The sequence below is a fragment of the Kickxella alabastrina genome, assembly GCF_025024165.1.
Source record: "Kickxella alabastrina strain RSA 675 chromosome Unknown BX661scaffold_6, whole genome shotgun sequence".
Classification (NCBI taxonomy): Eukaryota; Fungi; Kickxellomycota; class Kickxellomycetes; order Kickxellales; family Kickxellaceae; genus Kickxella; species Kickxella alabastrina.
The window spans coordinates 311,347-333,865 of NW_026251477.1; the positions used below are offsets into that span (position 1 = coordinate 311,347).

The 22,519-nt window shown below is 52.6% G+C and overlaps 15 protein-coding genes across 15 annotated transcripts; 8 read left to right on the plus strand and 7 right to left on the minus strand.

The window, feature by feature from the left end:
* Window positions 1–237: 237 nt before the first annotated feature.
* BX661DRAFT_179562 (coatomer WD associated region-domain-containing protein) lies at window positions 238–4,544 on the minus strand. Its single transcript, XM_051535227.1, is given in 9 exon segments — window positions 238–602; window positions 628–1,490; window positions 1,612–1,746; window positions 1,760–1,792; window positions 1,813–2,300; window positions 2,327–2,765; window positions 2,795–3,921; window positions 4,081–4,222; window positions 4,332–4,544. The coding sequence occupies 9 exon segments, from the start codon at window positions 4,347–4,349 to the stop codon at window positions 344–346; spliced, it is 3,504 nt and encodes a 1,167-aa protein (XP_051393035.1). The 5' UTR covers window positions 4,350–4,544; the 3' UTR covers window positions 238–343.
* A 121-nt stretch (window positions 4,545–4,665) lies between these two features.
* On the plus strand, window positions 4,666–5,590 carry BX661DRAFT_179563 (uncharacterized protein). The gene has a single exon (XM_051535228.1). It carries the CDS (start codon window positions 4,823–4,825, stop codon window positions 5,528–5,530), a length of 708 nt encoding a protein of 235 aa, XP_051393036.1. The 5' UTR covers window positions 4,666–4,822; the 3' UTR covers window positions 5,531–5,590.
* BX661DRAFT_179564 (organic hydroperoxide resistance protein) lies at window positions 5,547–6,199 on the minus strand. Its single transcript, XM_051535229.1, has one exon. The coding sequence runs from the start codon at window positions 6,128–6,130 to the stop codon at window positions 5,618–5,620; it is 513 nt and encodes a 170-aa protein (XP_051393037.1). The 5' UTR covers window positions 6,131–6,199; the 3' UTR covers window positions 5,547–5,617.
* Window positions 6,200–7,567, minus strand: BX661DRAFT_179565 (COP9 signalosome). Its single transcript, XM_051535230.1, has 2 exons — window positions 7,331–7,567; window positions 6,200–7,148 (listed from the first exon to the last, which is right to left on the minus strand). The coding sequence occupies exons 1-2, from the start codon at window positions 7,445–7,447 to the stop codon at window positions 6,462–6,464; spliced, it is 804 nt and encodes a 267-aa protein (XP_051393038.1). The 5' UTR covers window positions 7,448–7,567; the 3' UTR covers window positions 6,200–6,461.
* Window positions 7,568–7,725: 158 nt separating this feature from the next.
* Window positions 7,726–8,579, plus strand: BX661DRAFT_179566 (glutaredoxin). The gene has a single exon (XM_051535231.1). The coding sequence runs from the start codon at window positions 7,856–7,858 to the stop codon at window positions 8,561–8,563; it is 708 nt and encodes a 235-aa protein (XP_051393039.1). The 5' UTR covers window positions 7,726–7,855; the 3' UTR covers window positions 8,564–8,579.
* A 107-nt stretch (window positions 8,580–8,686) lies between these two features.
* On the minus strand, window positions 8,687–10,341 carry BX661DRAFT_169810 (uncharacterized protein; the record flags this gene model as incomplete). The annotated part of the gene is given in 3 exon segments (XM_051533560.1): window positions 8,687–8,919; window positions 8,931–10,055; window positions 10,164–10,341. 3 exon segments carry the CDS (start codon window positions 10,339–10,341, stop codon window positions 8,687–8,689), a joined length of 1,536 nt encoding a protein of 511 aa, XP_051393040.1.
* An 802-nt stretch (window positions 10,342–11,143) lies between these two features.
* BX661DRAFT_204246 (uncharacterized protein) lies at window positions 11,144–11,743 on the plus strand. Its single transcript, XM_051538552.1, has one exon. It carries the CDS (start codon window positions 11,310–11,312, stop codon window positions 11,670–11,672), a length of 363 nt encoding a protein of 120 aa, XP_051393041.1. The 5' UTR covers window positions 11,144–11,309; the 3' UTR covers window positions 11,673–11,743.
* BX661DRAFT_179569 (ankyrin repeat-containing domain protein) lies at window positions 11,744–12,915 on the minus strand. Its single transcript, XM_051535232.1, is given in 3 exon segments — window positions 11,744–11,919; window positions 11,958–12,001; window positions 12,016–12,915. The coding sequence occupies 3 exon segments, from the start codon at window positions 12,569–12,571 to the stop codon at window positions 11,776–11,778; spliced, it is 744 nt and encodes a 247-aa protein (XP_051393042.1). The 5' UTR covers window positions 12,572–12,915; the 3' UTR covers window positions 11,744–11,775.
* Window positions 12,916–13,500: 585 nt separating this feature from the next.
* On the minus strand, window positions 13,501–14,129 carry BX661DRAFT_169813 (regulator of chromosome condensation 1/beta-lactamase-inhibitor protein II; the record flags this gene model as incomplete). Its single annotated transcript, XM_051533561.1, has 2 exons — window positions 13,501–13,741; window positions 13,777–14,129. 2 exons carry the CDS (start codon window positions 14,127–14,129, stop codon window positions 13,501–13,503), a joined length of 594 nt encoding a protein of 197 aa, XP_051393043.1.
* An 811-nt stretch (window positions 14,130–14,940) lies between these two features.
* On the plus strand, window positions 14,941–17,006 carry BX661DRAFT_197171 (P-loop containing nucleoside triphosphate hydrolase protein; the record flags this gene model as incomplete). The annotated part of the gene is made up of 2 exons (XM_051538111.1): window positions 14,941–15,522; window positions 15,555–17,006. The coding sequence occupies 2 exons, from the start codon at window positions 14,941–14,943 to the stop codon at window positions 17,004–17,006; spliced, it is 2,034 nt and encodes a 677-aa protein (XP_051393044.1).
* Window positions 17,007–17,350: 344 nt separating this feature from the next.
* BX661DRAFT_179575 (cornichon) lies at window positions 17,351–18,042 on the plus strand. The gene is made up of 2 exons (XM_051535233.1): window positions 17,351–17,590; window positions 17,696–18,042. Exons 1-2 carry the CDS (start codon window positions 17,447–17,449, stop codon window positions 17,987–17,989), a joined length of 438 nt encoding a protein of 145 aa, XP_051393045.1. The 5' UTR covers window positions 17,351–17,446; the 3' UTR covers window positions 17,990–18,042.
* A 125-nt stretch (window positions 18,043–18,167) lies between these two features.
* Window positions 18,168–18,524, plus strand: BX661DRAFT_197173 (uncharacterized protein; the record flags this gene model as incomplete). The annotated part of the gene is made up of 1 exon (XM_051538112.1): window positions 18,168–18,524. One exon carries the CDS (start codon window positions 18,168–18,170, stop codon window positions 18,522–18,524), a length of 357 nt encoding a protein of 118 aa, XP_051393046.1.
* Window positions 18,525–18,571: 47 nt separating this feature from the next.
* Window positions 18,572–20,573, plus strand: BX661DRAFT_197174 (uncharacterized protein; the record flags this gene model as incomplete). The annotated part of the gene is made up of 3 exons (XM_051538113.1): window positions 18,572–18,900; window positions 18,927–19,214; window positions 19,250–20,573. 3 exons carry the CDS (start codon window positions 18,572–18,574, stop codon window positions 20,571–20,573), a joined length of 1,941 nt encoding a protein of 646 aa, XP_051393047.1.
* BX661DRAFT_179577 (uncharacterized protein) lies at window positions 20,560–21,064 on the minus strand. The gene has a single exon (XM_051535234.1). The coding sequence runs from the start codon at window positions 21,003–21,005 to the stop codon at window positions 20,586–20,588; it is 420 nt and encodes a 139-aa protein (XP_051393048.1). The 5' UTR covers window positions 21,006–21,064; the 3' UTR covers window positions 20,560–20,585.
* Window positions 21,065–21,270: 206 nt separating this feature from the next.
* On the plus strand, window positions 21,271–21,934 carry BX661DRAFT_179578 (uncharacterized protein). Its single transcript, XM_051535235.1, has one exon. The coding sequence runs from the start codon at window positions 21,331–21,333 to the stop codon at window positions 21,892–21,894; it is 564 nt and encodes a 187-aa protein (XP_051393049.1). The 5' UTR covers window positions 21,271–21,330; the 3' UTR covers window positions 21,895–21,934.
* Window positions 21,935–22,519: the final 585 nt, after the last annotated feature.

A 22,519-nucleotide genomic window follows, 5' to 3' on the forward strand; every position in this document is an offset into this window, starting at 1 on the left:
GCTGTGGCACTCGGTCATCCGATCGGTTCGTCCGGTGCCCGCATTATTGTCACCCTGACGCATCTTCTCAAGTCGGGCGAGTTTGGCTGCGCTACGATCTGTAACGGCGGCGGCGGCGCCAGCGCCGTTGTCATCCAAAAGCTGTAGTTTCGCGCTGCGCTGAGAGCCATCGGGAGAGCCATATTTTAGATTTAAAATTTATTATTATTAGCATTAGCACAAACACACATAAGCACACACATGCTATCTTGTTAAAAATGTGAATTGATAATGTAGAATAAAGGAATGGCATTTTTAGTGCCAAAAGTAATAAAGAATAGATGGATCTGGATCAATTGCAAAGTTACAAGCCTAGCAGATGAAGCAAGGGAGCGCAGGCCCTGGCCTTTGCTCCGATCTTGGCAATTGTGCATACACGGCACAGGCTCCCTTCAAACTCGGGCTTGTACGTTGCCTGGCAGTAGGGGCAGTTGACCGCTGCCTCGCCCTTGTGGATGGGCGTGTGCGACGCTGCACAGACAACAAACGGATTGCGCGCGTCGTAGTTGACGGGCAGCGTGTCACGGCTCTGGCGGTCACAGATCGTGATCATCTTGCGCGCCCTCTCGGCAATCGGCGGGCGGGCACCAGATCCAAAGGCGTTGTGCAAACTCGCCGGCCGCCTTGAAGCACTTGTGCGTGTACGCCGTGTTCATCGCCAGGCGCAGGGCAAGCTTCTCGTGGTCTGCACGCAGCTGGCAATGCGTAAAGTAAGCTGCCAGTTCGACCAGCCGGGTGGCATTCTCGTCGGTCGGCTCCTCCTTGGACACGGCTGCGCGTTCGAGCTCAATGCTGATTCCAATGACGTATTCACGACTGATCTGCAGAAGCTGCTTGATCTCGTTCGCGTCCTCAATAGAATCCCCAGTGACAAAAACCAGCGACAGAAGCAAGCGCTTGAACAGAGCCAGCGCATCCTCGAACTTGGCGCCAGTGGTTGCGCGGTATCCCTGCTGCAGCTGCTCAAGTGATGACGCCAGGCTGTAGATCTGCGCTGGCAGGAACTGGGAGCGCTCGGTGGCATTGGTGGGGTTGCGCCGCAGGGGAATGCGGGCTGCCGACGCAAATGGCGCTGTGGTTAGCACAGACCGCGATGCCGAGTATATTTCCAGGAACGCAGGCTTGAGCGCGTCAAACGATGCAATGCCGACTTGGTCGCGCAGCAGCTTCATCGCCTGGTCAAACCTGCCCGCCGCGATTTGGTCTACGGCGAGTGGCGAGTTGCGCGACCACACTTCAAGCTCGCTGATGCCGGGCTGCGGCGGCACAAAACCAGCCGCCGCGGCCGCCGTGGCCTCAGCAGCAATATCTGCATCGAGCTCGCCGTCATCCTCAATCCCCCAGTCGCCCTCGGCATCGTCAGCGAGGTTACCCTCATCGTCAAATGCGTTGCGCGCAGCGGCACCTCCCAAGTTGTTGCTATCTTTGTCAATGCCCCATGCGCCGCTGCTCTCATCACATTATCGCCGTCGGCCACAGCGTTGGTCAGATCGGCAGCGCGCGGCTTGCCGGGATGCGGGCTGGCCCCTTGTCGCCAAAGTTGAATTTCCCGTCAAAGATGCCCTTGCTGACATGCAGTTGCGGCCAGTCGAGCTCTGGCGCCGGCACAATGGGCGTCGCAGGATACAGCAGAGTGCCCTGGCCGGTGCTAGGCACGCCAACAATGTCTTCCTCTTCGATTCCCGCTGCGATGCGGATCGACTCAGCCTCATCAACAGACCGTGCGTCTTGGCGTCAGGTATGCAAGTGACAGCTGGCCGACTCGCGCAGCACGCGCACGCGGTCTTCGATGTCGCCCAGGTAGAGCGAGTTCTGCAGGCGCGACTGGGGGTCGTCGCGCATAACCGAGATCTTTTGCATCTTGGCCAGTTTCTCAATGTTACCAGTGATGCTGTACAGGAATGACAGCTTGTCGTATGACTTGGTGCGCTGGTATGCCAGCTCGACCATTTGCACGTGTCCGCGACGCAGCGCCTCCTGGCTGAACTTGTCCCAGTAGGCGGGCTTGTCGATGGCCTTGGCGGTCTCCAGTGCAATGTCCATGTTGCCACACTCGAGCGCTAGCTCGAAGCGAGCGGTGTCGTCGCGCACAAAGTGCAGGGCAATCTCAGGGTAGCCGTTCTTCTGCAGGTATGCAATGATCGATTGTCCGACTAGGTTCGAGTTGCGGATGATCGAAACAACCTCCTCATAGTTGCGGTGGACCAAGGCCAGCTTGAACTTGTACTCGGTCGGATCAACCTTCATGGTCTGCACGCTGCCTCGCGGTCCAGGCAGTGAACATCACCACCCTGCACGCGCGCAAGGTAGACAGGATTGTCGATAGTGCGGATGATTCCGGTGTCGCCCTGAGGCAGCGCAAACTTGATGTGGTTCAGCGTGGTGTACAAAAGCACGCCCGAATCGTCCCAGACTGCGCTCTTAATGCGGATGGTCTCGTGCACCTGGCATAGCTGCTCCAGCTGCTTGCTGGCCAGCGTGATCGTATGCTTGCACAGAAGGGCGACGGTGGACATGTCGGAGCTCCACACAACGTACTTTACGGGAGCGGTGTTGATCTCGGCCACAGTTTGGCGGGTCTGCACGTCGAACAGAATGACCGAGGTCGCAGTGGCCAGCAGCAGCTGCGAGCCGGGCGCAGCAAAGATGGCCTCGACAGCAACTGGGGGCTGGATGGTCTTTGTCGTTTGGTTCGACAGGTCCTTGATCAGGATCTGCTGTGCGCCCTTGTCGAGGACGGCAAAGCGGTTGCGACCGGTCCAAACGCGCACGTCCCGGTGCCGCGCCGAGACTGGCCTGCCTCGGCGACATAGCCGGTGAGATTGCGCGGCAGGGTGTACAGCTCGTAGCTGCCGCCCTCGGCGTCGCTCGTGAGAAGAATCGCCTTTTCAGAGGGGTTGAAGCTCATTGTGCGCGGCGGCGGCAAGTACTGGCCGGCGGGCGCCGTGCGAATAGCAACGATCGGCTGATCGCTGGAGTCAGCAAAGTTGTGCATGTAGATCTGCGAGCTCTTGACGTAAAGCAGCGTGTTCTGGTGGATGGCCGCTGCCGGGCGCTCACGCTCGAGCTTGAACACAATCAGGCCGTTGTCGTGGCCTGCGGCGAATAGGTTGAGCTCCGGGTGGGCGGTCAAGCACCAGAAACGATCCTGCTCGCGGCGGAAGGTCTGCAGCAGCGTGCGGCGAGTGGTGTCCCACACGCGAATGGTCTTGTCCTCCGAGTCTGAGAGAATGAATTCGCGCTTGGGGTGGAACATGGCCGAGTTGACGTTGTTGTAGTGGCCGCGGCAGGTGTCCACCTCCCACGCGCGCGAGTCGTTCATGCGCCAGATCTTGACCTGGCGGTCGTCGCCGCAGGACAGAATCAGCGGCATCGTCGGGTGGAACGTGGCCCAGTTGACACCTCGGGTGTGGCCCTCGAGCACAAACTTGACGACCACGTCGGTGACGTTGAAAAAGTCGCCCTGAGCGCCCATGCGCTGGGCAGTCAGCGGATCGGTCATCATGGGCTGCGCGCCGGCTGCGCTCTTGCGGGTCAGCCCAGAGATGTCCCAGACACGGACGGTCTGATCAAGACAGGCCGATACGACAAGATCGTCGGTCGGGTGGAATTGAGCGCACATAACGTAGTGGTTGTGTCCGGTGAGCACGGCAATACACTGGCGCGACTGCCAGTTCCAAATGCGAATTGTCTGATCGTCGGAGGCGCTGATAATCCACGGCTGCTCGGGGTGGAAGTAGACTGTGCGTACGTAGTCCAAGTGCCCCTGGAGAGTGAAGATGCAGCGGCGAGTACGGTAGTTCCACACCTTTACCTTGTAGTCGTCACCACCCGACACGAAAAGCTCCTGAGTCGGATGGAATGAGATTCCGCGAACAGGACCTAGAGTTTGTGTAAAGGAGAGTAAGTGTCAAAGATGGTTTAGCGTGTGTTGTTTGCTGTTTGCTGTTTGCTGTTTGCTGTTTGCTGTTTGCTGTTTGGGGGGGGGGGGGGGGGGGAGCACACACATGTTTCAATTGGCGACTGTGTTGGCTGACGTACCTTCGTGCTCCTCAAAGCGATCGAGCAAAGTGCCCATGCGATAGTCCCAGAGCTGGATGCTGCCGTTGTGCAGAGATGCCAGGGTCCACGGCCGCTTAGGGTGGAAAGCTACACCCTTGACGCGGCTGCTTTTAGTCTCAAACTACAAGAGAAATACCAACATTTGTGGTTAGTGCATTTGTGGATTGTCAGGAATCTCTCATCTCGCGCGCGCATGGTGGTTGCCAGCCCATCTGTGTCGCATGCCCTACCTTTGTAAGCATCTGCATCGTCGGTGTTTTTTATTGTTCTTCGCTCTGCTATAAATTCCGCTCGGGGTCGTAGGTGTGAAATAAAAGTTCGCTGTTGGTGCTGCTGCTGCTTGCTTGCTAAAGGAAAAATATATAAATGTGAATTGATTAAGGTGAAGAGTAAATTTTAAGAAACGAAAAATAGAAGCGAAAACAATGCTATTGAACTTGAAAATGTTGGCAAGGAATACGACAGCAGCTTTTGGCTGTGAAAAATAAAGCGACACGCATGAACTGCCAGTGCGAAAGTCGTTGGGCTGTTTTGATTGGAGCAATGAGATTGGACCACATAACTGCCACATTAAAAACCTTATGTTGGGTGCATGTGCTCGTCCTTATAGCATATACGCAGTCAAAATGCTCTCTCAAAAGCGCCTTTATGTATGTGAGTATGTGTAGCTTCCTCATTGTACAATAACTTTTTTGCATTTTCCACACAAACATATACAAACATGGCGGTCGCCAACATAATCAACGGCATAGCTGACAACAGCACACAAAGACACCACGATAACCATAGCAGCAAAAGTATCGATAGCATCGGCAGTTTCGGCTCTGACGACATCAGAAGCAGCACGGACAGCGGCGTTGGAGACGTCAGTCAGCCGCATTCAGCAGCCGGAAACACATATAGTTCTGCTGCAACCAACTCTTCAAAGGACAAGGTGGCAGGCCAAAAGCGTGCATTTGAAGATACAGACAACACTCATGAAAACAACACGAACAATATGCATACCGACATTAATGACTGCATTGAAAATATGGTCTCCCGGCGCGACCAGTTGCGCAGTCGATTCAAGGATTGGGCCGAGAGCATTGATGATTCGGCCAGAAAGTTACGATGCATAACGGACAACGCTCTGGTCAACCAGAGCATACGTCTGGAGAGTATTCTCGAGGACGGCAGAGTGAAAATCGACGATATTGTTGCCGAGCAAAACCACATCCATGGCCAGCTTGCGAGCTTTGTGTCGATGCTGAGCACTGCCCAAAGCCAAATCTTTGGAGCCCCGGGCATAAGCCACATGGCCTCTTTGGACTCTAGCGGCCCAACAACCCGCGAGTGCAAGGCGACACCACACAAAGGAGACGGGGACAGGCGTCAGTGTCAGCCAAACAGCGCCGACAGCACCAAGGCTACTCGCAATGCTGGCGAGTAGCAGTTCCACATTTTAGTTTAATAACAACAATGCATTCATTTTATTCGCTTGCACAAGTCAACAAGAAAAATTGTTAGGCTAGGCGGATTAGACAACGGTCAGCTTGACGTCGATATTGCCGCTGGTCGCGCGGCTATAGGGGCAGATCGTGTGTGCCAAGTCAACGACCTTCTGGGTGGTAGCCGTGTCCAGGCCGGGCGCGCTGACACGGAGCTCGACAGCCAGGCCGAGTCCGCCGGCAGAGTCCTTTCCAATATCAACGATTCCCGTTACGGTGTTCGACTCGGGCAGCTTGACCTCCAGGTTGCTGGCAGCCAGGCCCATGGCGCCCTGGAAGCACGCGGCGTAGCCAGCAGCAAAGAGCTGCTCGGGGTTGGTCTTGCCAGCCTCGCCGCGGCCACCGAGGGCCTTGGGCAGAGCAAGCTCGACGTTCAGGACGTTGTCGCTCGACACGGCACGTCCGTTGCGGCCACCAGTGGCCGTGGCCTCGGCGGTGTAGATGGGCTTGATGGAGATGAAGCGGCGGCTGGCAGCGGCGACGAACACGGAGGTGCGGCTGGGCATACGAGTGGCAAAGGCGCGAGTAATGGAGGCAGACATGGATGTTATATGTTTATTTTGTTGGTCAAAAGCGTCTACAATGGCAAAAAAGAGTTTGAAGAAGCGGAGATGAAAGAGAAACAAATACCGTCAAACGATGTTTCCGAATTTTACTATCCAGAGCATCGATCTGCGCATTCTCCCCCTCATCCCCCAACCACTTTGCAGCCAACAAAACCAAACGCAGTCCCAAGACTGGCAAGGCGCAACAAGATTCCGTGGACTGAAATCAGAATGCTGCCTTTTTGGCTGCCAAAACATTAAAATGCGAACACGAACACGAACATGAACGCAATAATAACATGGAAAGATCTTCAACAACAAAATAGGCCTACACAATGCGCTCGAGCTCCCGCGCATACGACAGGGTCTGCTTCATGATGTTCTCGCCCTGGAACAAACGCGTGTTCTCGGTGGTCAATGGGAATGTGATGCGCTTTTCGGACGGGCTCACAGTCCACCGGTGCTCCTGGGCGAACCTGAGCAACTCGTCCATGCTGGTGAAGAACAGCACCGACTTTGCGTCGGCAAAGGGAAGACTCGCGTAGCTCTTCTCGACGCACGAAGCGACCTCATTGCGGATGGTCGACATCAGAATGTCCATGAAGAACATGTACTCTGGTGTGGGCACCTCGGCGCGTGCCTGCCACACTTTTTTGTAGCTGCCCTCCATCAGTGCCTGCTCGAGCTTTACCGGGTGCACGATAAACTGGTTGCTTTGCAGCTGGTCAAGGCCGATGCGCTCAAGTGTGGTGTGGAAGTCAGCAATAAGGTTTTCTGACAGCATGCGCAGCAGGTTCAGTCCGATCAGCGGGTACATGACCTTGGACTCCTCGAGGCCAAACTGGCTGTCAAAGTAGAACACCTCCAGCTGCGCCATGTAGCGCTCGAACGCCGAAATGTCACCCGTCTTGATCGAAAATTCTGCACCCATCTCCAAGATGCTCCGCTTCAATGACTGGAAAGAGGCGTTCTGCGCTACGTGCGCGTCCTGTATGGCAGTTTGAACGAGCGCGACCTAGATAATAATCCGCAAATTCACGGGTAAAAAAAAGAGAAAGAGCGGATTTTTTTAGTTTCGGAAATATTGTTTACAAATCGCATTGCAAAACACCAACCCTCAAACTGCGGGTATTGCGCTCAGTTACATTAAAACGTAAGCATTCTGGTTCAAAATGGGGCGTGCATTATGTGCCGTACCTTGAGCTGCGACAGGCGCGATTTGATTGCATCGAGATCGGGGCTGTCCGCATTCAGTGCCGCACGCGTATTCTCGTAGAGGTTAGTGATTTCCTGGGGGCTCGGAACTGCTGGCATTATTTCGGATTGATTGTTGAATTGAATGTGTGGGTGCGAGCTTATAACGTGTATTTGTATAATTAAAATCGAGACAAGGAAAAGAAGAGAAAAAACAAGGGAAAAAATTCGAATTGAAAATAAAACTGAGTGAAAATTCAGCTTTTTTGAGTGCCTTCTGCACTCGTCATCGCTTCTTTTCATGCGTAGGCCAGCATTAAGCGCAAGCTGACAAATAGGGACAAACACATTCGCGTCCCCTGGGGCAGTTTGAAAAGCAAAAACTAAATTTTGTTGACCCTCTCTCTACCAAATAAAAAAGAAATCAATTTTCAGACACTTTCTTTTTTCTTTTTTTTTTTTCCTTACATTTTTTTCTTATTCAAGTCACAATCTCATTTCGTAAACACAGTTAATTCTTAAAAACAAATGTCGGTCGCGAACAACCTGATCCAGCTCACGGATGAGAGCACGCTTCGCAAGGCCCTCGAGAGCAAGAGCCAAGAGGTGGTTATTTTCTTCTGGGCCGAATGGGCCGAACAGTGCAAGCAGGTGGAGAGCGTCATCGACGAGCTGGCAGCGAAATACACAAAGACACAGTTCTTCAAGATCGAGGCAGAGACCTTCAGCGAGATCTCCGAGGCGTACGAGATCTCGGCCGTGCCTACCACCATTATTGCCAAGAAGGCCAAGGTTCTCAAGAAAATCGATGGCGCTAATATCCCCGAGATTGTTAAGGAGGTTGCCGACAGCTGCGCGGCTGCCAACGGTATTGCCGGACAGACGGCCAGTGCCGCATCACCAGTCGAGTTTAAGCAGGATTTGAACACGCGGCTGAAGGAGCTTATTGAGCGCGCGCCCGTGATGGTGTTTATCAAGGGCACAGCCGCCCAGCCGCGGTGCGGTTTCTCCAAGAAGATTGTCAACATGCTTAACGGGCAGAACATTAAGTACGGGTACTTTGACATCTTGACCGACGAGCAGGTGCGCCAGGGTCTTAAGGAGTACTCTAACTGGCCGACTTTCCCGCAGCTGTACATTAGCGGCGAGCTGGTTGGTGGCGTGGACATTGTCAGCGAGATGATTGAATCCGACGAGCTGCTGGACATGATCCCTGAGGACTCGCTCGCAAAGTAATGCAATTTCTTTAGAGGTTTTTTTAATTCAAATAAGCCAACATGCCCTGATAACCTGATAAATGATACATAAAGGAACCGGATGTCGAACCATTAAAACCCGTTGTCTATATTTGGGCGCACCCTACGGTCCCAATGTGTTGCGCACCTTACGTGCCTGCTGCTGCTTGCGGTTGTGGTTGCCAATCTTAGCCTTGTTCTTGTCCTTGTACCTGTAGTTTGTCCCGGCAGGCTTTTGTCCTTCGCCAGCACCTTCGACATGGTTGCTCTCGAGAGTTTCGCCGCCTCCACCGCCGTTGTTTGCCCTGGCATTGGGAATGGCAGGCTGCTCACGCCAAATCCAAAGTTGGCGAGCATCTGTTGCTTACGCGAACTCCGCTGGAACATCGTGAGCCACCCTTCAAGCTGCTCGTCCGAAAGCTCCGTTTGAGTGCGCAGTGCCTGGCGCGCCGGCAGCTTGCGGACGCCCTTCTTCCGCTCCAAAACCGAAGGGTCGCTAATAAATTGGCGCACCAGCACCTCCTCCCAGCGGCGAGTGGGATCTGTGGCTGCCGGTTGCTTAGAAGCGCTGGGGCCTTCCTTTGTTGGCGGCCCATGGCTGGCCCGCTGGTTATTTGCGCCCCGCGCCGCCAAGAATTCGTCCGTGTCAGGCGTATCAAGTATGCTGTCCTGGGCTGTGTCATCATATGTGTCGTCGTACTCGTCTTCATCCTCGATGCGCTGGGCAATCTGCATGACCCGGCTCTTGATATCGCTGCTGGGCGTACCAGCAGAAGTGGGGATCTTGGCCTTGCCAATATTCACACGCGACCAGTCCAGCGTGTCATGACGGAATATGTCAAACTCATCGTTGTCGAATATATTTCGCCGGTTGCCGAGAACGCCATTGGCCTGCGACAGTAGCTCCTCAGCGCTTTCGACGTGCATCGAGTCACTGGCGCTCGGCCAGTGCTCTGTCGTCTGGTCCATTTCGTCCAACACCGGCGGCAAAATACCCTCGAATATCGCATTCACCACGGCCTCGGGGTCGTGGTCATAGTGGTCGAGGCACGCGCGAACAAAGCCTGCGCCCAAATCTGGTATCAATTCGCTGATCTGAACAATCGCTGCCGCGTCGTCATCGCCAAAAGTATCGCTTTCTGTGGCTGCGGCCACAGTCGAGTCAGTATCAGCGTCTGTCCCAAAGGCGGGTATTGCCGATTCTGCCGCCAATCGCGCGTATAAAACCCTGCTTTCCAGAACCTCCATCCCGTCGCGGTACAGCGGGTCGGCCATGTCCTTCAGCTGGTCCACAGACATGACAATGTAATCTATCTGAGCGTCGTCGAGCAAGGTTTTCGAGCCCAGTAGTGTTTGACTGAGCATATTCTGAAGGCCAAATCGGAACTCCAGGTCGAACAGAAACGGGGCGTTGCTGAATGGCACCAGCTGAGACTCAGTGGTCTCTAAGGAATCCAAAATTTCCATGAGCACGGAGCCGCCGTCGGGTTGGTCTAGTATTGCTGCCGAGTTTATACTTGATTCTGAGTCTAATCCCAATAGAGCCCGCAACGAACAGTGGGCCAACCCGACCCAGTGCCATTTTAGCGCCTTGGACACACCACTGCACCGATCAACATCACTGGACGACACGCCAAGAGCGGGCCTGCGCAGTCCAGATATCAACCTTGTTGTGAGGTCGCACGATTTGGCTAAAGACAGAAAGCACCGGCTGTCCTGAAGAAAAACTGCGGCCAAGGGCTGGCAGGCCTCCACCAGGCTCGACCAGCTTGTGGCCATGGATAATTGCCACTCCAAGTCAGAACACAACGCTATAAGAAAGTGCTCGTCAATACCACCGGCCTCAGTGTCCGCTGCTGCTAGCACCAGCTCTGCGGCTTGCGAGTAAACGTTTTGAAATTGGACGAGCTGGTCAATAAAAAGCTCCGAGGATGCGACAGCCTCAATTTCCAGCCACGGCGCGCGCTCGTACAGGTCACCAGAAGATCCTGGGCGCGCTTCTGATGAGATGCTCCGAATGTCGCCGCCAGATCAAACAGTGTGGCACCGACCAAAACATACTCATCTTGAAGGCCGCGCGCTAGCGCTTGCGATTGGGGTCCTGGAGACTCTGGCTGAGCTTTTCGTAGACTTCCAGCGCTTGCTCCTTAGTCAGCAGATTCGTATTGGCCGCTGTGTCGCCGGTCGCATTGTCTTGTAGAGCGCATTCGAGCTCAACCAACAGGCTTTCGCTCTCGTTGAGCAGCCAGTGAATAAAGCTGCAGTCGCTGGGCCATTGAGGGCCTCGAGTAATGCTTCGTGCGCCATTTTGTGTAAGAATATAAAAATATTTTTTGCAATTTGAAATCGAAATGGAATAAAAAGGGTTGAAATAGAATAAATGGAAATGCATCAAAAGAATGCTGAGTTTGACGCAAAATGCCGGCCCGCCCATCAAGTAAAGGAAGTTAGAGTTGGGTTTGGGTGTGTGTGTGGGGGGGGAGGTTGTTGTCCTTTGGTGTAATTTTAACCTAGAGATCTATTTTCTCTCCCACGTAATTTTAACCTGGCCGCAGCGCAAATTGTGATAAAGTCACCCCTTCCCCCCCCCCTTTTTTCAATTTTCTTTTTCAACTTTCTTTTACGCTTTGCTCGATTTCGATTTTAAATTTTTGTGAATTTCTTATCTTCTTTTCTTTTTTGATTACCACAACCTTTAACAACTATCCTCGGCAGCAACAGCTAACAAGCGTAGTACCTTTATAAACATGTCTCGCATATCTGGAAAATTGGGCGAACTTCAAGCGGCGTACCAGCGTGCCGTCAGCTTATGGCCAATGGATAAGCTGCGGCCTACTCACTGTTACAAGAGCGTGCTGAAGCAACAGATGAACAAAAAGTTTGACAAGCTGAGTGCACTGCGTGGTGACCAGCTTAACTCAGAAATTACAGTTGTCCAGAAGGAGCTGGATGCGCTGAACAACCTGGTGTCGAACAGGTACCGGTCTCAGTACAAAGTGTCGGAAGCAATCAGCGATCCGGTCTCCCACAAAGGGTACTACACACAGCTGCTCAACAGCATTGATGATGCCGTCAAGACCAACAGAAAGACGTCGTTGCGGGTTGATTAGACTAGACTAGACTAGTTTAGTTTAGATCACTCATGGTTCTGTGGGTTGCAGTGTATAGATAAATAAAAATTAACATTGTATAGAAAAATAGATGCTTCAATGACTATTGAAAATGATCTGGCGATAATGACACTTGTTTGGAAGGGAATTCTATTACAGGAACAGCTGTCGGAGGCGGTGCCGTTGTCATATCGACACTGTCGCGCGGCATGGCAGTGGCAGTTGTTACAAAGACACTTGCTTGTTTCTGCAGAGCTGCTGGCGCTTAAACTGTAGTCTGTTTACAGTCGTACCAATGTGTTTTTCCATCGAAGACGAGTACCCATATTCTGTTGCCGTATACCCTTGTGGTTTTTTAATCCGATCTGCGCATCGCGCTCCAAAAGTAAGGTCACGGTAGAATACTGGTTCCAAGACGCAGCATGGTGCAGCGGCGTATTTCCATCAATATCCCGCTGATTAATGTTTCCGCCATGGCTCAGTATCCACTCAATAACCCTGTTCAGACCGTTCTGCGCCGCCCAGTTTATCGCACTTCTTCCGTCGCGATTGACCTCAGACATTGTGTGCGGGTATTTTTCCAGGTAAGTCAGGCAAATATCCTCGTGCTTGTACTTTGCGCTGACCATTGGTACGGTGTTCCCCTTTGAGTCCGTTGATGTGGCTTCGTTTTCGTGGCCGATTTCCAAAAGGTAGTTTGCAATGTCCAGGCGTCCGTATCGGGCTGCAAGCATTAGAGATGGCCAGTTGTTGTCGTCGGCTCCCCTGTTACAGACGTCATCGACTTTTTTGCTGCCCACCAGCCATTGAAGCATCTGGATGTCATCGTCTATAATTGCCCTGTGGAAGCGCTGCTCTGGTAGCAGCCGAAACTCTGACATTGGAACCGAATTGTCCATTATTTTAGTGCAAGGGGGAAAATAATAATTGAATTTGAATTTGAATTTGAATTTGGAAGGTGGCGGTGTGGTGTGTGTGTGCGGGAGGAAGAAAAAAGCTTTGACTTGAGAGTAATTCGAGTATATTTGAGATTATAACATTACTGCGGCTGCGATAAGTGAGAGGAGAAGATGGGGTTATATTTGCAGACAGATGCAGATGCAATAAAATAAAAATAAATAAACAAGAAAGAGCTGAAACGCTTTGGGCATTTGCCGATCTGCTGGGAGTTTGGGTTCCAATGGTATTGTGTTTTCAGCCCAAGCCCCTCCCTCGTCCAAACTCTTCAATAATGATTACCTTTTCTCGATTTATTATTTTCTCGATTAATCCATATATGGTTTCAAAATGTACAAATGATATATATTTTTTTAGTTTGTTAGAAAAGGGTACGTGCGATTTCAATTTCCTTATTCATAGCGAGGAGCTCAACAATGCGGGCGAGTTTCTTTGGATCCTTGCGCAAAACAAACTTGAAGTCGTCAACTGATATTTTACTGGGTTTTGAGGATACCTTGGCAGCCTGGATGCATATATCATTGATGTAGTCGATGAGGATATCTTCAGGACATCTACAGACTCTGGCAGCGGCGGCATTTCGTCACCAAAGCCATACATGAGCATGGCGAGCTCGCGGGAAAACAGCTTGTGGCGCGGAAACTGCTTGTTTGTGACTTCGATCTGAGACTCCATTATGTGAGAGGGGTGGATATTGAAAGAGCTGTTGGAGAGAGTAAAGTGGTAAAAGCAAAATTGATGAATAGAGCAATGTACAGGATAGGGGGGGTTTTACCACATAACTCGGACAAAAGTAAAATTTGACAGTTAGTTTTGCAGTGAGTATAGGAATGGGTGCTGGTCACACGGAAACAATTTTTATTCCTTTTTCTCAGGGACAGTGGGGGCCGACAACAATAGCAATGTCATTGCCCAGAGCGATAAGATCCGGATCAACAAGGTCCGGAGAAATATCCAAAAGCGTTGGCTCAAAGACATTTTGCAGGGCAAACCCATTGACCACGCCCAGGCGGCCCTTTGCGTTCGCCAGCCCCCACGAGTAAAGGCGGCGGCGATCATCCATGGCCAGACAGCGATCGGTCGATGCCCAGATGCGCACAATATTGCGCAGGCTCGGATCCGCACCGGCTCCAAGGTGCGCACACACCGGGGGCCCAAGCCCAGGGCGCCATACCCGCAGACAAAAACATGGCCGCCGTAGTCCAGCACCAAGGAAAGCGTGCCGGCGGCGGCAATATCGCGGATAGGCGCGCAATGTGGCACCAAGGGGACGCATAGCGGGGTGAGCACCTGGTCAATGGGCGCGCCAGTCATCGCCTGGCCATACTCGGCGTTCCCCCAGTATCGCAGATTATTGGCGGAGTCCCGCGCCAGCGCAAAATCCGTCGAAGCCGATAGCTGCTCAATAGGAAACGGCAGGTTGCAGACCACCTGCGGTATCCCTGGCATTGAGTCGCCCGCTGTGCCGGTGCCCAGCTGGCCGTCGGCGCCCCAGCCCATGGCTAGCACCCGGCCAGATGTTGTCAGAATCAGCGTGTGGTCCAGCCCGCAGTGCACTGACACCGGACCCTCGCCCACCCCCAGGACGCTCGCCAAACTATCCACCCTGTGCCACTTTGCACTTCGCCGTGATGGATCAAGCCCCAGCTGCCCGTGCACGTTGCTGCCACACACCCATAGCTCCATCGCACTCCCCGCTGCCCCTGCAGGAGCACAGCTGAGTGCTCGCGGCCGCACGCAATCTGCTTCACCACTCCTTGGAGCTGCGTACACACTAGCGAAGAGCTATTGGAGGCGGTGGCGCCCAGCTGGTGGCAGCGGTTGAGCCCGAATCCTACAAGCTGCGTCGTTGCGCCGGCCCCCGGGGCTGCTGCTGTTGTTGCGGCGAGGAGCGCGTGGCTGGTGCCGGCACCCACGGCAGTGATTTGTGCCGAGGACGAGAGGCCTGGGATTGTCAGCGGCGTTGGCGTGGCCAGGTTGGCTGGGAACGCAGATGATGCAGACGACGAAGAGGAGCCGGTGGCGAAACCGCCGGCGTGCGCGCCCCACCCAGTTATCGTCGCCAGCATGCGGCGCTGCTGGCACCCAGCGGCAGAAACAAAAGCAGTTACAGCGGCTGGACGGGCGGTGGATCGGGCAAAATGCGATAAGAATATCATTCTGCTTTATAATATTTTTTGTGTGTGTGGAAGCAGCGAACAGAACGGAAACAAAGAGAGCAAGGTTTTTTATTTGCCCCCTCTTTTTTGGATCTTTTTTCCCAACAGCCTGAATTCAGTTTAGTTATTTCCCCCCTTTCTCGAATTTTGGAATGTATGGCGTGAGCGATGATGACAACGGCACTGACAACAGCACTGACAACTGCGCTGACAACGGCATAAATGGCGCCGAACTGGGCCTTGAGGCGCTCCAAGCCGATCTCGCGCAGATCGACACCGACATCGCGCGGCTCCGTCGGCAGCGCCAATCACTAGTTACGCGCATAACCCGCGCACAAGCGCAGATCACAGCAGCACAGCAACAGCAACAGGTCCCACAGGACTCCGCAGCCAAGCTGCACTACGCAACCGGCAGTTTTGCGTGGTCAGACGAAGTGCAGTCAATCCTGCGCACGACATTCAAGCACATGGACTTCCGCGGGGTGCAGCGCGCCGTGGTGAATGCCACGATGGATGGCCGCGACTGCATTGCGGTGATGCCTACGGGCGGCGGAAAAAGTCTGTGCTACCAGGTGCCGGCGCTGGTGCGCAATGGCGGGCTGACCCTGGTGGTGTCGCCGCTGATTGCCCTGATGGATGACCAGGTCATGCAGCTACGCGCCCTGGGCGTTGAGGCTGAGGCATACACGTCCGAGTCGCGCAACGCTGTCGAGGTGCGCGCCAAGCTGCGCGCAGTGGCCGAAGCGGGCGAGGCAGGGGCCACAAGGGCCACAAGGGCCACAAGAGCCACAAGAGCCACAAGAGCCACAGTGGCCACAACGACCACAACGACCACAACGACCACAACGACCACAACGGCCACAACGACCACAACGGCCACAACGACCACAACGGCCACAACGACCACAACGGCCACAACAACCACAAGAGACTCAAGCCCGAGCCCGGCCCGCTGGCGCTGCTGTTCGTGGCGCCCGAGAAGCTGGTGGGCAGCAAGCAGTTCCTTGCGCTTCTATCGCGCGTCTATGCAGCCGGGCGGCTCGCACGCATCGCCATCGACGAGTGCCACTGCGCCAGCGAGTACGGCAGCGACTTCCGCCCAGACTACGGGCGGCTTGGGCTGCTGCGCACCGCCTTCCCGCGCACCCCCCTGCTGGCACTATCGGCCACATGCCCGCCGCGCGTCCTCGCCAGCGTCCAGCGCATCCTCGGCACATCCGCGCTGGTCTTCACAGCGCCACTGTGGCGCACTAACCTGCGCTTCTCTGTCGAACCCAAGACCGGTGCGCTTTTTGCGCAGGCCGCCGCCTGGGTTGCCGCGCGCCCGCCCGCCTGCTGCGGCATCGTCTACTGCGCGACACGCGCGGACGCGCACGACACGGCCGATGCGCTGCTGGCCAATGGCATTCCCTGCGACGTGTACTACGGCGCGCTGGACCGCACGCACAAGCGCGCACTGCACGAGGCGTGGCGCGCCGGGCGGCTGCGCGTCGTTGTGGCCACCAACGCCTTCGGCATGGGCATCGACATGCCCGACGTGGCCTTCGTTCTACACGTGACCGCGCCCAAGACGCTGGAGGCGTATTACCAGGAGGCTGGCCGTGCCGGGCGCGACGGCCGCGTGGCCGAGTGTGCGTTGATGTATGGCGGGCTGGATGCCGCGCGGCTGGCTGCCTGGGGCTTTGACGCGCTGGGTGCCGAGGGCGTAGGCCGTGCGCGCGCCGTCATCGCGTATGCTGAGGGCCGCCGGGGGTGCCGCAAAGCCACGCTGCTCAATGCGCTGGGCTCCGAAGAGGACCTGGGCGCATGCATGGTTTGCGATAACTGCTGCCGGCGCACAGTCGCTGTTGACTGCTCCGCGGTGGCGCTCAGCCTGGTGAATGCCGCGGCTGTGGAGGAGCGAATGACGCTGGCGCGGCTGATCAAGTATGTGCGCGGGGTTGAGAAGATGCCGGCAAAGGTGGCTGCGCTGGTGGCTGGTGGTTGCATTGTGGGTGTGCCGGAGATGTCCGTGTGCCGGGTGGCCAGTGTTGTGCAGGAGCTTGTTGCCAGGCGCGTGCTGAGAGAAACCTTCGCTCAGAGTGCCTTCACTACCAATGCCTACTTGGAGGTGGCCCCTGAGTTTGCTGCTGTTGTTGGCTGCGCTGATGTTGAGAACGCGCGGCTGCTTGGCCTGGAGCCCGTCGTGCTGTACTTTGATGCTGAGGACGCGCCTTGATTTTTCTTTGGTTTTGCTTTGACTCTAGCTTTGCTTTGACTTTGACTCTGGCTTTGCCTTTGCCTTTGCCTTGGCCTTGGCCTTTGCCTTTGCCTTTGATCAAGTTACTTGATTTAATGCAATCCAGGGACAATATATGGATATGACCTGTAAAAAAACAGGGTAAGGCCTTTCTTTGCGCCTCGCCTCCTCAATCTTCACACTTTTTAATTTTCTACTTTTTCCCACTATTTTCATGTGATGGGGCCAAATGAGACGTTCCTGAAACCTGGGTTTGAACGCCCGCTTACTCTCTGCACACGTCAAAAAAATTAGAACACCAATATCACTTTCTCCCCTTTGTAACAAATAACTATTTTTATTTCTCTTAATTTGTTCTTTTTGTTTTAAAATTATAGACTTGTTAATTCACTTTTTTATTTTAAAGTTTTTGCACAAAAATGTCATTCACTGCTTTTCTCTACATTCTCGCGCTAATCTTTGCCGGCGCTCTGCTTTTCGGCGCCGTGTACTTTGTCATTATGCTTACCGATCTCGAATGCGACTACATCAATCCAATCGACCTGGCCAACAACCTCAACATGGTAAGAACAGAACAACATAAATGCTCAACTCACTATCCAATACCTTTTTTGTACTTCCAACTAATTCACTTTATGACCAATTTTCTTTCTTTTTTTTACCGTTAGTACGTCATGCCCGAAATGGTCGCTCAGCTGGTTTTGTTCGTTACGTTTTTGCTTCTGGGCGAATGGACATCGATGCTCATTAACCTACCGTTGGTCGCTTGGAATATTCGCAAGGTCATGAGCTCGCGCCAGTTCTACGATGCCACTGAGGTTTTCCGCACTTTGCCCAAGCACAAAAGGGAGAACTTTTGCAAGGTTGGATTTTACCTTGTATGCTTCTTCTACTACTTGTACAGTATGATCGTCACTCTGGTCAACGAGACTACTACTGAACATTCTCAGGCTGCGTATTAAATAAAAAATTTGATCATCCCATTTCATTAAATTCTTTTTTTTTCTCTCGCGTTTTCTGATTTTGCTTCTCTTTTTGCTCTTTATTTATTGTTTTGGTTTTCTTCTTCAATTCATTTTTATTCTCTAATTTATACAACACCAACTTGAAAAAGTAAAGAAAAAGAAAAAATAATAAACAATGGATGTGGACGCCGATGCATACAACGAAGATTACAGCGATGCAGCTGTTGCCGAGGAGATAGCCAAGTACCGCAACATCGTCTTGTCAGCATGCTCGTCCCTTGGCAACCTCCAGCCCAACACAGATGAATCCGCAGCCACCAATGCAAAAATGGTCTACGTGCCAGCCAAAGACTGCCTCGCCTCACTAAAGGACATCAAACGGTACATCCAGATGGACGAACAGGGCGACGGCAAACTCGTCCTGCAGTGGCTGGGCGAATGGCAAGTGCTCGAGCGCGACATCATCCCTATATTCACCATCACCGCCAACCACATATACCCGAGCAAACAGCATCCGACACAGACGCCTTGAAAACTGTCATGATGTGCGTCGAGCTTTTCGTGTTTCTCACCTGGAGTATGGAGTCCGAGTCGGATGAAGTCAAGATGCGTTTTATCCGCGTTCTGCGATCATACAAAAGAGCATTTGCCAAGCCCGAGGTCATCAAATGTTTGCTCGCTGTGGCCGTCCGGTTTGTCAGGCAGAAGAGCTCTGCCGCTGGTGATGGGAGGGAGGATATGCTGGTGAAGGGGATTCTGTACGTGTTCCGAAATGTCCTGGCCATACCCGACCCCCTGGTGTCCCCGTCGTCCGGCAGCTTGGCCGCCCAGGTCGAAACCCACGACACGCTGATTGGCGTATTGGAGGACCAGCTGGCTGCTGATTTCTTCCTCACCCTGATCTCGTCGTCCGCCGACCAGCCACGGCTAAAAGATCTCCGCCCACACTGCTGGACATCGTGTACTACCTGTTCTACCGCGTCCCCGTCTCCGCACTCTTTGACCAGCCGCACCACACGTGGTTTGACGGCCCCGAAAATAACAGCAAGGCGCATAATAAGTCCAGTCGGCATAACAACTTTGGCGGAGTCTACGCAGTCTCCACAGGAGAGGGAACCATCATGCCAGTGTTTAGCACGCGCGAAGTCCTGCGGCCCTTCGCCAACTTGTTCAAGAGGCGCGCCAAAGTCGATAAACCCAAGGACGCCCAGACACGCTATCGGTGGATCTGCAATGGAGGATTGTGGATCCCTCTAGTATCACCACCCTGCGTCGCATCGCCGCCGTATTTATCGAGAGCTGCTTCAACCCATTTACTCTGGCGCTCTTTGAAGACTTGCGGATGAACGGTACTGTGGTGGATGGGTTCACCCCGCGGCTGATGTACGTTTCGGCGTACTTTGTCGACATATCCTTGGCCAACCCCGCGATTGACCTCGGAAGCACTTGCGCATTGGTGCAAACCCATGTGTTTGGCCAAGTGATGCGCTGTGCCAGCGCATACGTCGAGCTCAAGCATTGGACTGGACTGGAGCCCGCCATGTACTGTTTGCAGCAAACCCTCCTGTCGCTCAGCAAGATGCGCGGCGCCAAGCTCGATTCCTTGGCAGACAACATATTGAGCAATCTGTTCTATGATGGAGACGCCCTGGATTTGTTCGTCATGCTGTGTCGCGTTTATAAGCCGAGGAAGAACACACGCGCGTTTTTGGAGCAGGTCGCTAGGTTGACAGAGACCTTCTTGGACACGCTGCGGGACTACGCGCAGACAAAGGCCGGTATGGTTGTCAGGACCAAGGTGAAGCGGCGAGTGCCCAAGTCGCAGTCCACGATGGATGCCGGCATGGATATGGACCTTGGGGTTGAGGCTGAGGAAATGGACGATGAGGATATTGGTGACGAGTCCAAGTTGGTCACACAGGTGGAGGAGGTATTAGTTGAGCGGGAATTCAACATTAGCAGGTACGAGGCGGCCTTTGCTGTCGCCGATGTGGTCAAATCCTACAGTCACCTTCTGTCCCCGCCCTCAGCCATCGAACACGTCTTCCCCATGCTCCGCCGTATTGCCATCACGCACCAGCGGCCACACTTGTTTTTCAAAAAACCCATTATGCAAAGGCTCCTGACGCTCTTCGACGACCAGCTCACTTATCCGAATCGCTCAGAGATGATTGATTTGGCGGCGTGGATTTTCCGTCAATACATGGTTGTTCTGGATAGTCCCTCGTTGATGGCCCATTATAAGGCTGAGCCGTTGGATAATCGCATGGCTATGGAGTGCGTCATGACTTTTTTGAAGCAGTCATCGGCGGGTAAGGCTGTGGAGCCGGTCATTACGCGGAATCTGATTGAGCTGCGCGCGTCGACGCCGGAAACCAAGCCGGAGACAAAGCCGGAGAACAGGCCGGAGGAGTGGGACGAGGAAGAAGAGTACCTTGCCCATGCATCATCCGCTCTTCCTCTCGGCTCCACCGCCGCTTCCATGGCAGGTGCTATTGCAGAAATAAACGAAGACGATTTGGATTTCTACGGTGGCCACGGAGATGATTTTGATTTTGATTTCGACAATATGCTAAACTAGATTTTATTAATTCTAATAAAATAACTCCTCCCACTCCTCGCTAAACTTCTCCTTATCCTCGACCAAAAGTGATTTTCCCAGCTTTGTCTCATTCGCAAATGACGTCTGTGTGCTCGCATACAGCATGAGCTTCTGTGGCGGTGCCGTTTCGGGGCAATAATAGATAAATACCAATGGGTAGGACACCCGGCCATCCTCGTGCTCCTTACGGTAGCTCACTACAATGTACCGCGGCTCATTGTCTGGCAGCTCATCGATCAGCGTGGGAAAATCCGTGACGTCGTCTAGCTGGTCTTCAACTACCGTCTGTGTTGCGTCGATTTTCGCAACGTATGCGTGGAATGGCTTGCTGGTGATGGTCGTTTTGATGAACCGCAGCGCATTGACGCCCGAGATTACTTGTTCAGAAATTGAGCAAGTGACAGAAGACATTCTAGTATTGAACGATGAGAAATTATAATTGATTAAAATAAATTGAAAATAAAGAAAAGAAGCAGAACAATGATTGGAAAAAATCTGGTCTGATGTTTCACAGTTCCTTAGGCCACGCTTTAACGTCATCTCTTGCATGAGCGTTTTGGAAAATACACACGTGCATAATTCATTGTCACCATACTATAAGATTATACAAACAAATGCCTATTAATCAAGGATTAATTGTTTTTTGCGAAATTCCTGCATTATTTTATTGAATACAAAAAAACCAATAGTGCTCTTAAACCAAAGAAATAATATTTTGTATTTACACTGCAAAACCATGCCGAGAGAATCCAGCAGACGCTCGCGGTCACCTGACAGACATAGCAGAAGATCATACCGTTCGCGCTCACCATCCCGACGCCGCTCACCCACACGCTCCACCAACCACCACCAACAACAACGCTCCAATCGCCCCAGCACCCGAACCACTACTACGGACAATCGTTCGCCATTGCCAGCACCCAGATACAGGTCGCGCGAAAGACTCAGTCACCACCAAACCTACGAACCGAGATCTCCACCCAGTCGACGCGATACTAGGAAACGGTCGAAATCTCCAGAAACACACAGACCGTTGGCCCGCGATAGCAGGTCAAAATCTCCCGAACGCCAGATGGCCCCAAAGCTGGAGGAGGAGGTGGGTATTAGTGAAGAGGCGTTATTGGAAATGACGGAGGAGGAGCAGATGAACGCATTGTTGGGCTTTGGTGGGTTTGATACTACAAAGGGGAAGAAGGTGTCAGGGAATGATATTGGAGCTGCTAATGTGAAGAAACAGAGAAAGTTTAGACAGTATATGAACCGTAAAGGTGGGTTTAATAGACTTTTGGATAAGCAATAGATGGGTAAATTGTTATACATATTAATAAATACATGGCGATATAGTGATGAAAACCGAGGGTACAGAAATGTTTATACTGTTGAGTTGTTGGAACGCAAAGTTTTTTAATTCAATTTTTAAAAATAAAACCAAATAAATTCACCAAATATTATTTGAATTGATCTTTAGTCAACGGTCAATATCGATTGCAGTAATGCAAACAGCTGTTGGCTGGAAAAATGATTCTACTACGTCACAGCGAGCAACAAGCCACTGGAATTACGCATGAGCAACAAAGTTACTAGGCTGTATAAACTAAAGAAATAAAATATCTGACTGGTCTTGAGAACCGTAGCTCGAATATCAAAACATACATGGCTGTAACAGGCATTACATATGTCATGCCGTAATGGGATTCATCATGGACGCATAATCGAATCCAAGAAATAAAAATAAAAATTAATGTGATAGGAATTTGAAAATAGTGAGATTTATGCAATATGATAAATGAGAATATATGATAATTAAACCGAAAGTTATAGGTTTACTTTAACAAGGTTTTCTCCTTTTTCATTGCAACCGTTCATTTGAGCTTCTTTATACTGTTGTAAGCGTGACCAAGGAGGTACCAATAATCAACTGAGCA

Coding starts and splice junctions, on each gene's coding strand:
- BX661DRAFT_179562 (XM_051535227.1), bottom strand. Junction 3,922..4,080: donor TCGCTTTGAGGAGCACGAAG/GTACGTCAGCCA, acceptor CACAAACTCTAG/GTCCTGTTCGCGGAATCTCA. Junction 2,301..2,326: donor CCTTGCGCGCGTGCAGGGTG/GTGATGTTCACT, acceptor CTGGACCGCGAG/GCAGCGTGCAGACCATGAAG.
- BX661DRAFT_179563 (XM_051535228.1), top strand. CDS start 4,823: ATGGCGGTCGCCAACATAATCAACGGCATAGCTGACAACAGCACACAA.
- BX661DRAFT_179564 (XM_051535229.1), bottom strand. CDS start 6,130: ATGTCTGCCTCCATTACTCGCGCCTTTGCCACTCGTATGCCCAGCCGC.
- BX661DRAFT_179565 (XM_051535230.1), bottom strand. CDS start 7,447: ATGCCAGCAGTTCCGAGCCCCCAGGAAATCACTAACCTCTACGAGAAT. Junction 7,149..7,330: donor CGCGCCTGTCGCAGCTCAAG/GTACGGCACATA, acceptor ATTATTATCTAG/GTCGCGCTCGTTCAAACTGC.
- BX661DRAFT_179566 (XM_051535231.1), top strand. CDS start 7,856: ATGTCGGTCGCGAACAACCTGATCCAGCTCACGGATGAGAGCACGCTT.
- BX661DRAFT_204246 (XM_051538552.1), top strand. CDS start 11,310: ATGTCTCGCATATCTGGAAAATTGGGCGAACTTCAAGCGGCGTACCAG.
- BX661DRAFT_179569 (XM_051535232.1), bottom strand. CDS start 12,571: ATGGACAATTCGGTTCCAATGTCAGAGTTTCGGCTGCTACCAGAGCAG. Junction 11,920..11,957: donor AAAAACACATTGGTACGACT/GTAAACAGACTA, acceptor GCAGCTCTGCAG/AAACAAGCAAGTGTCTTTGT.
- BX661DRAFT_179575 (XM_051535233.1), top strand. CDS start 17,447: ATGTCATTCACTGCTTTTCTCTACATTCTCGCGCTAATCTTTGCCGGC. Junction 17,591..17,695: donor TGGCCAACAACCTCAACATG/GTAAGAACAGAA, acceptor TTTTACCGTTAG/TACGTCATGCCCGAAATGGT.
- BX661DRAFT_179577 (XM_051535234.1), bottom strand. CDS start 21,005: ATGTCTTCTGTCACTTGCTCAATTTCTGAACAAGTAATCTCGGGCGTC.
- BX661DRAFT_179578 (XM_051535235.1), top strand. CDS start 21,331: ATGCCGAGAGAATCCAGCAGACGCTCGCGGTCACCTGACAGACATAGC.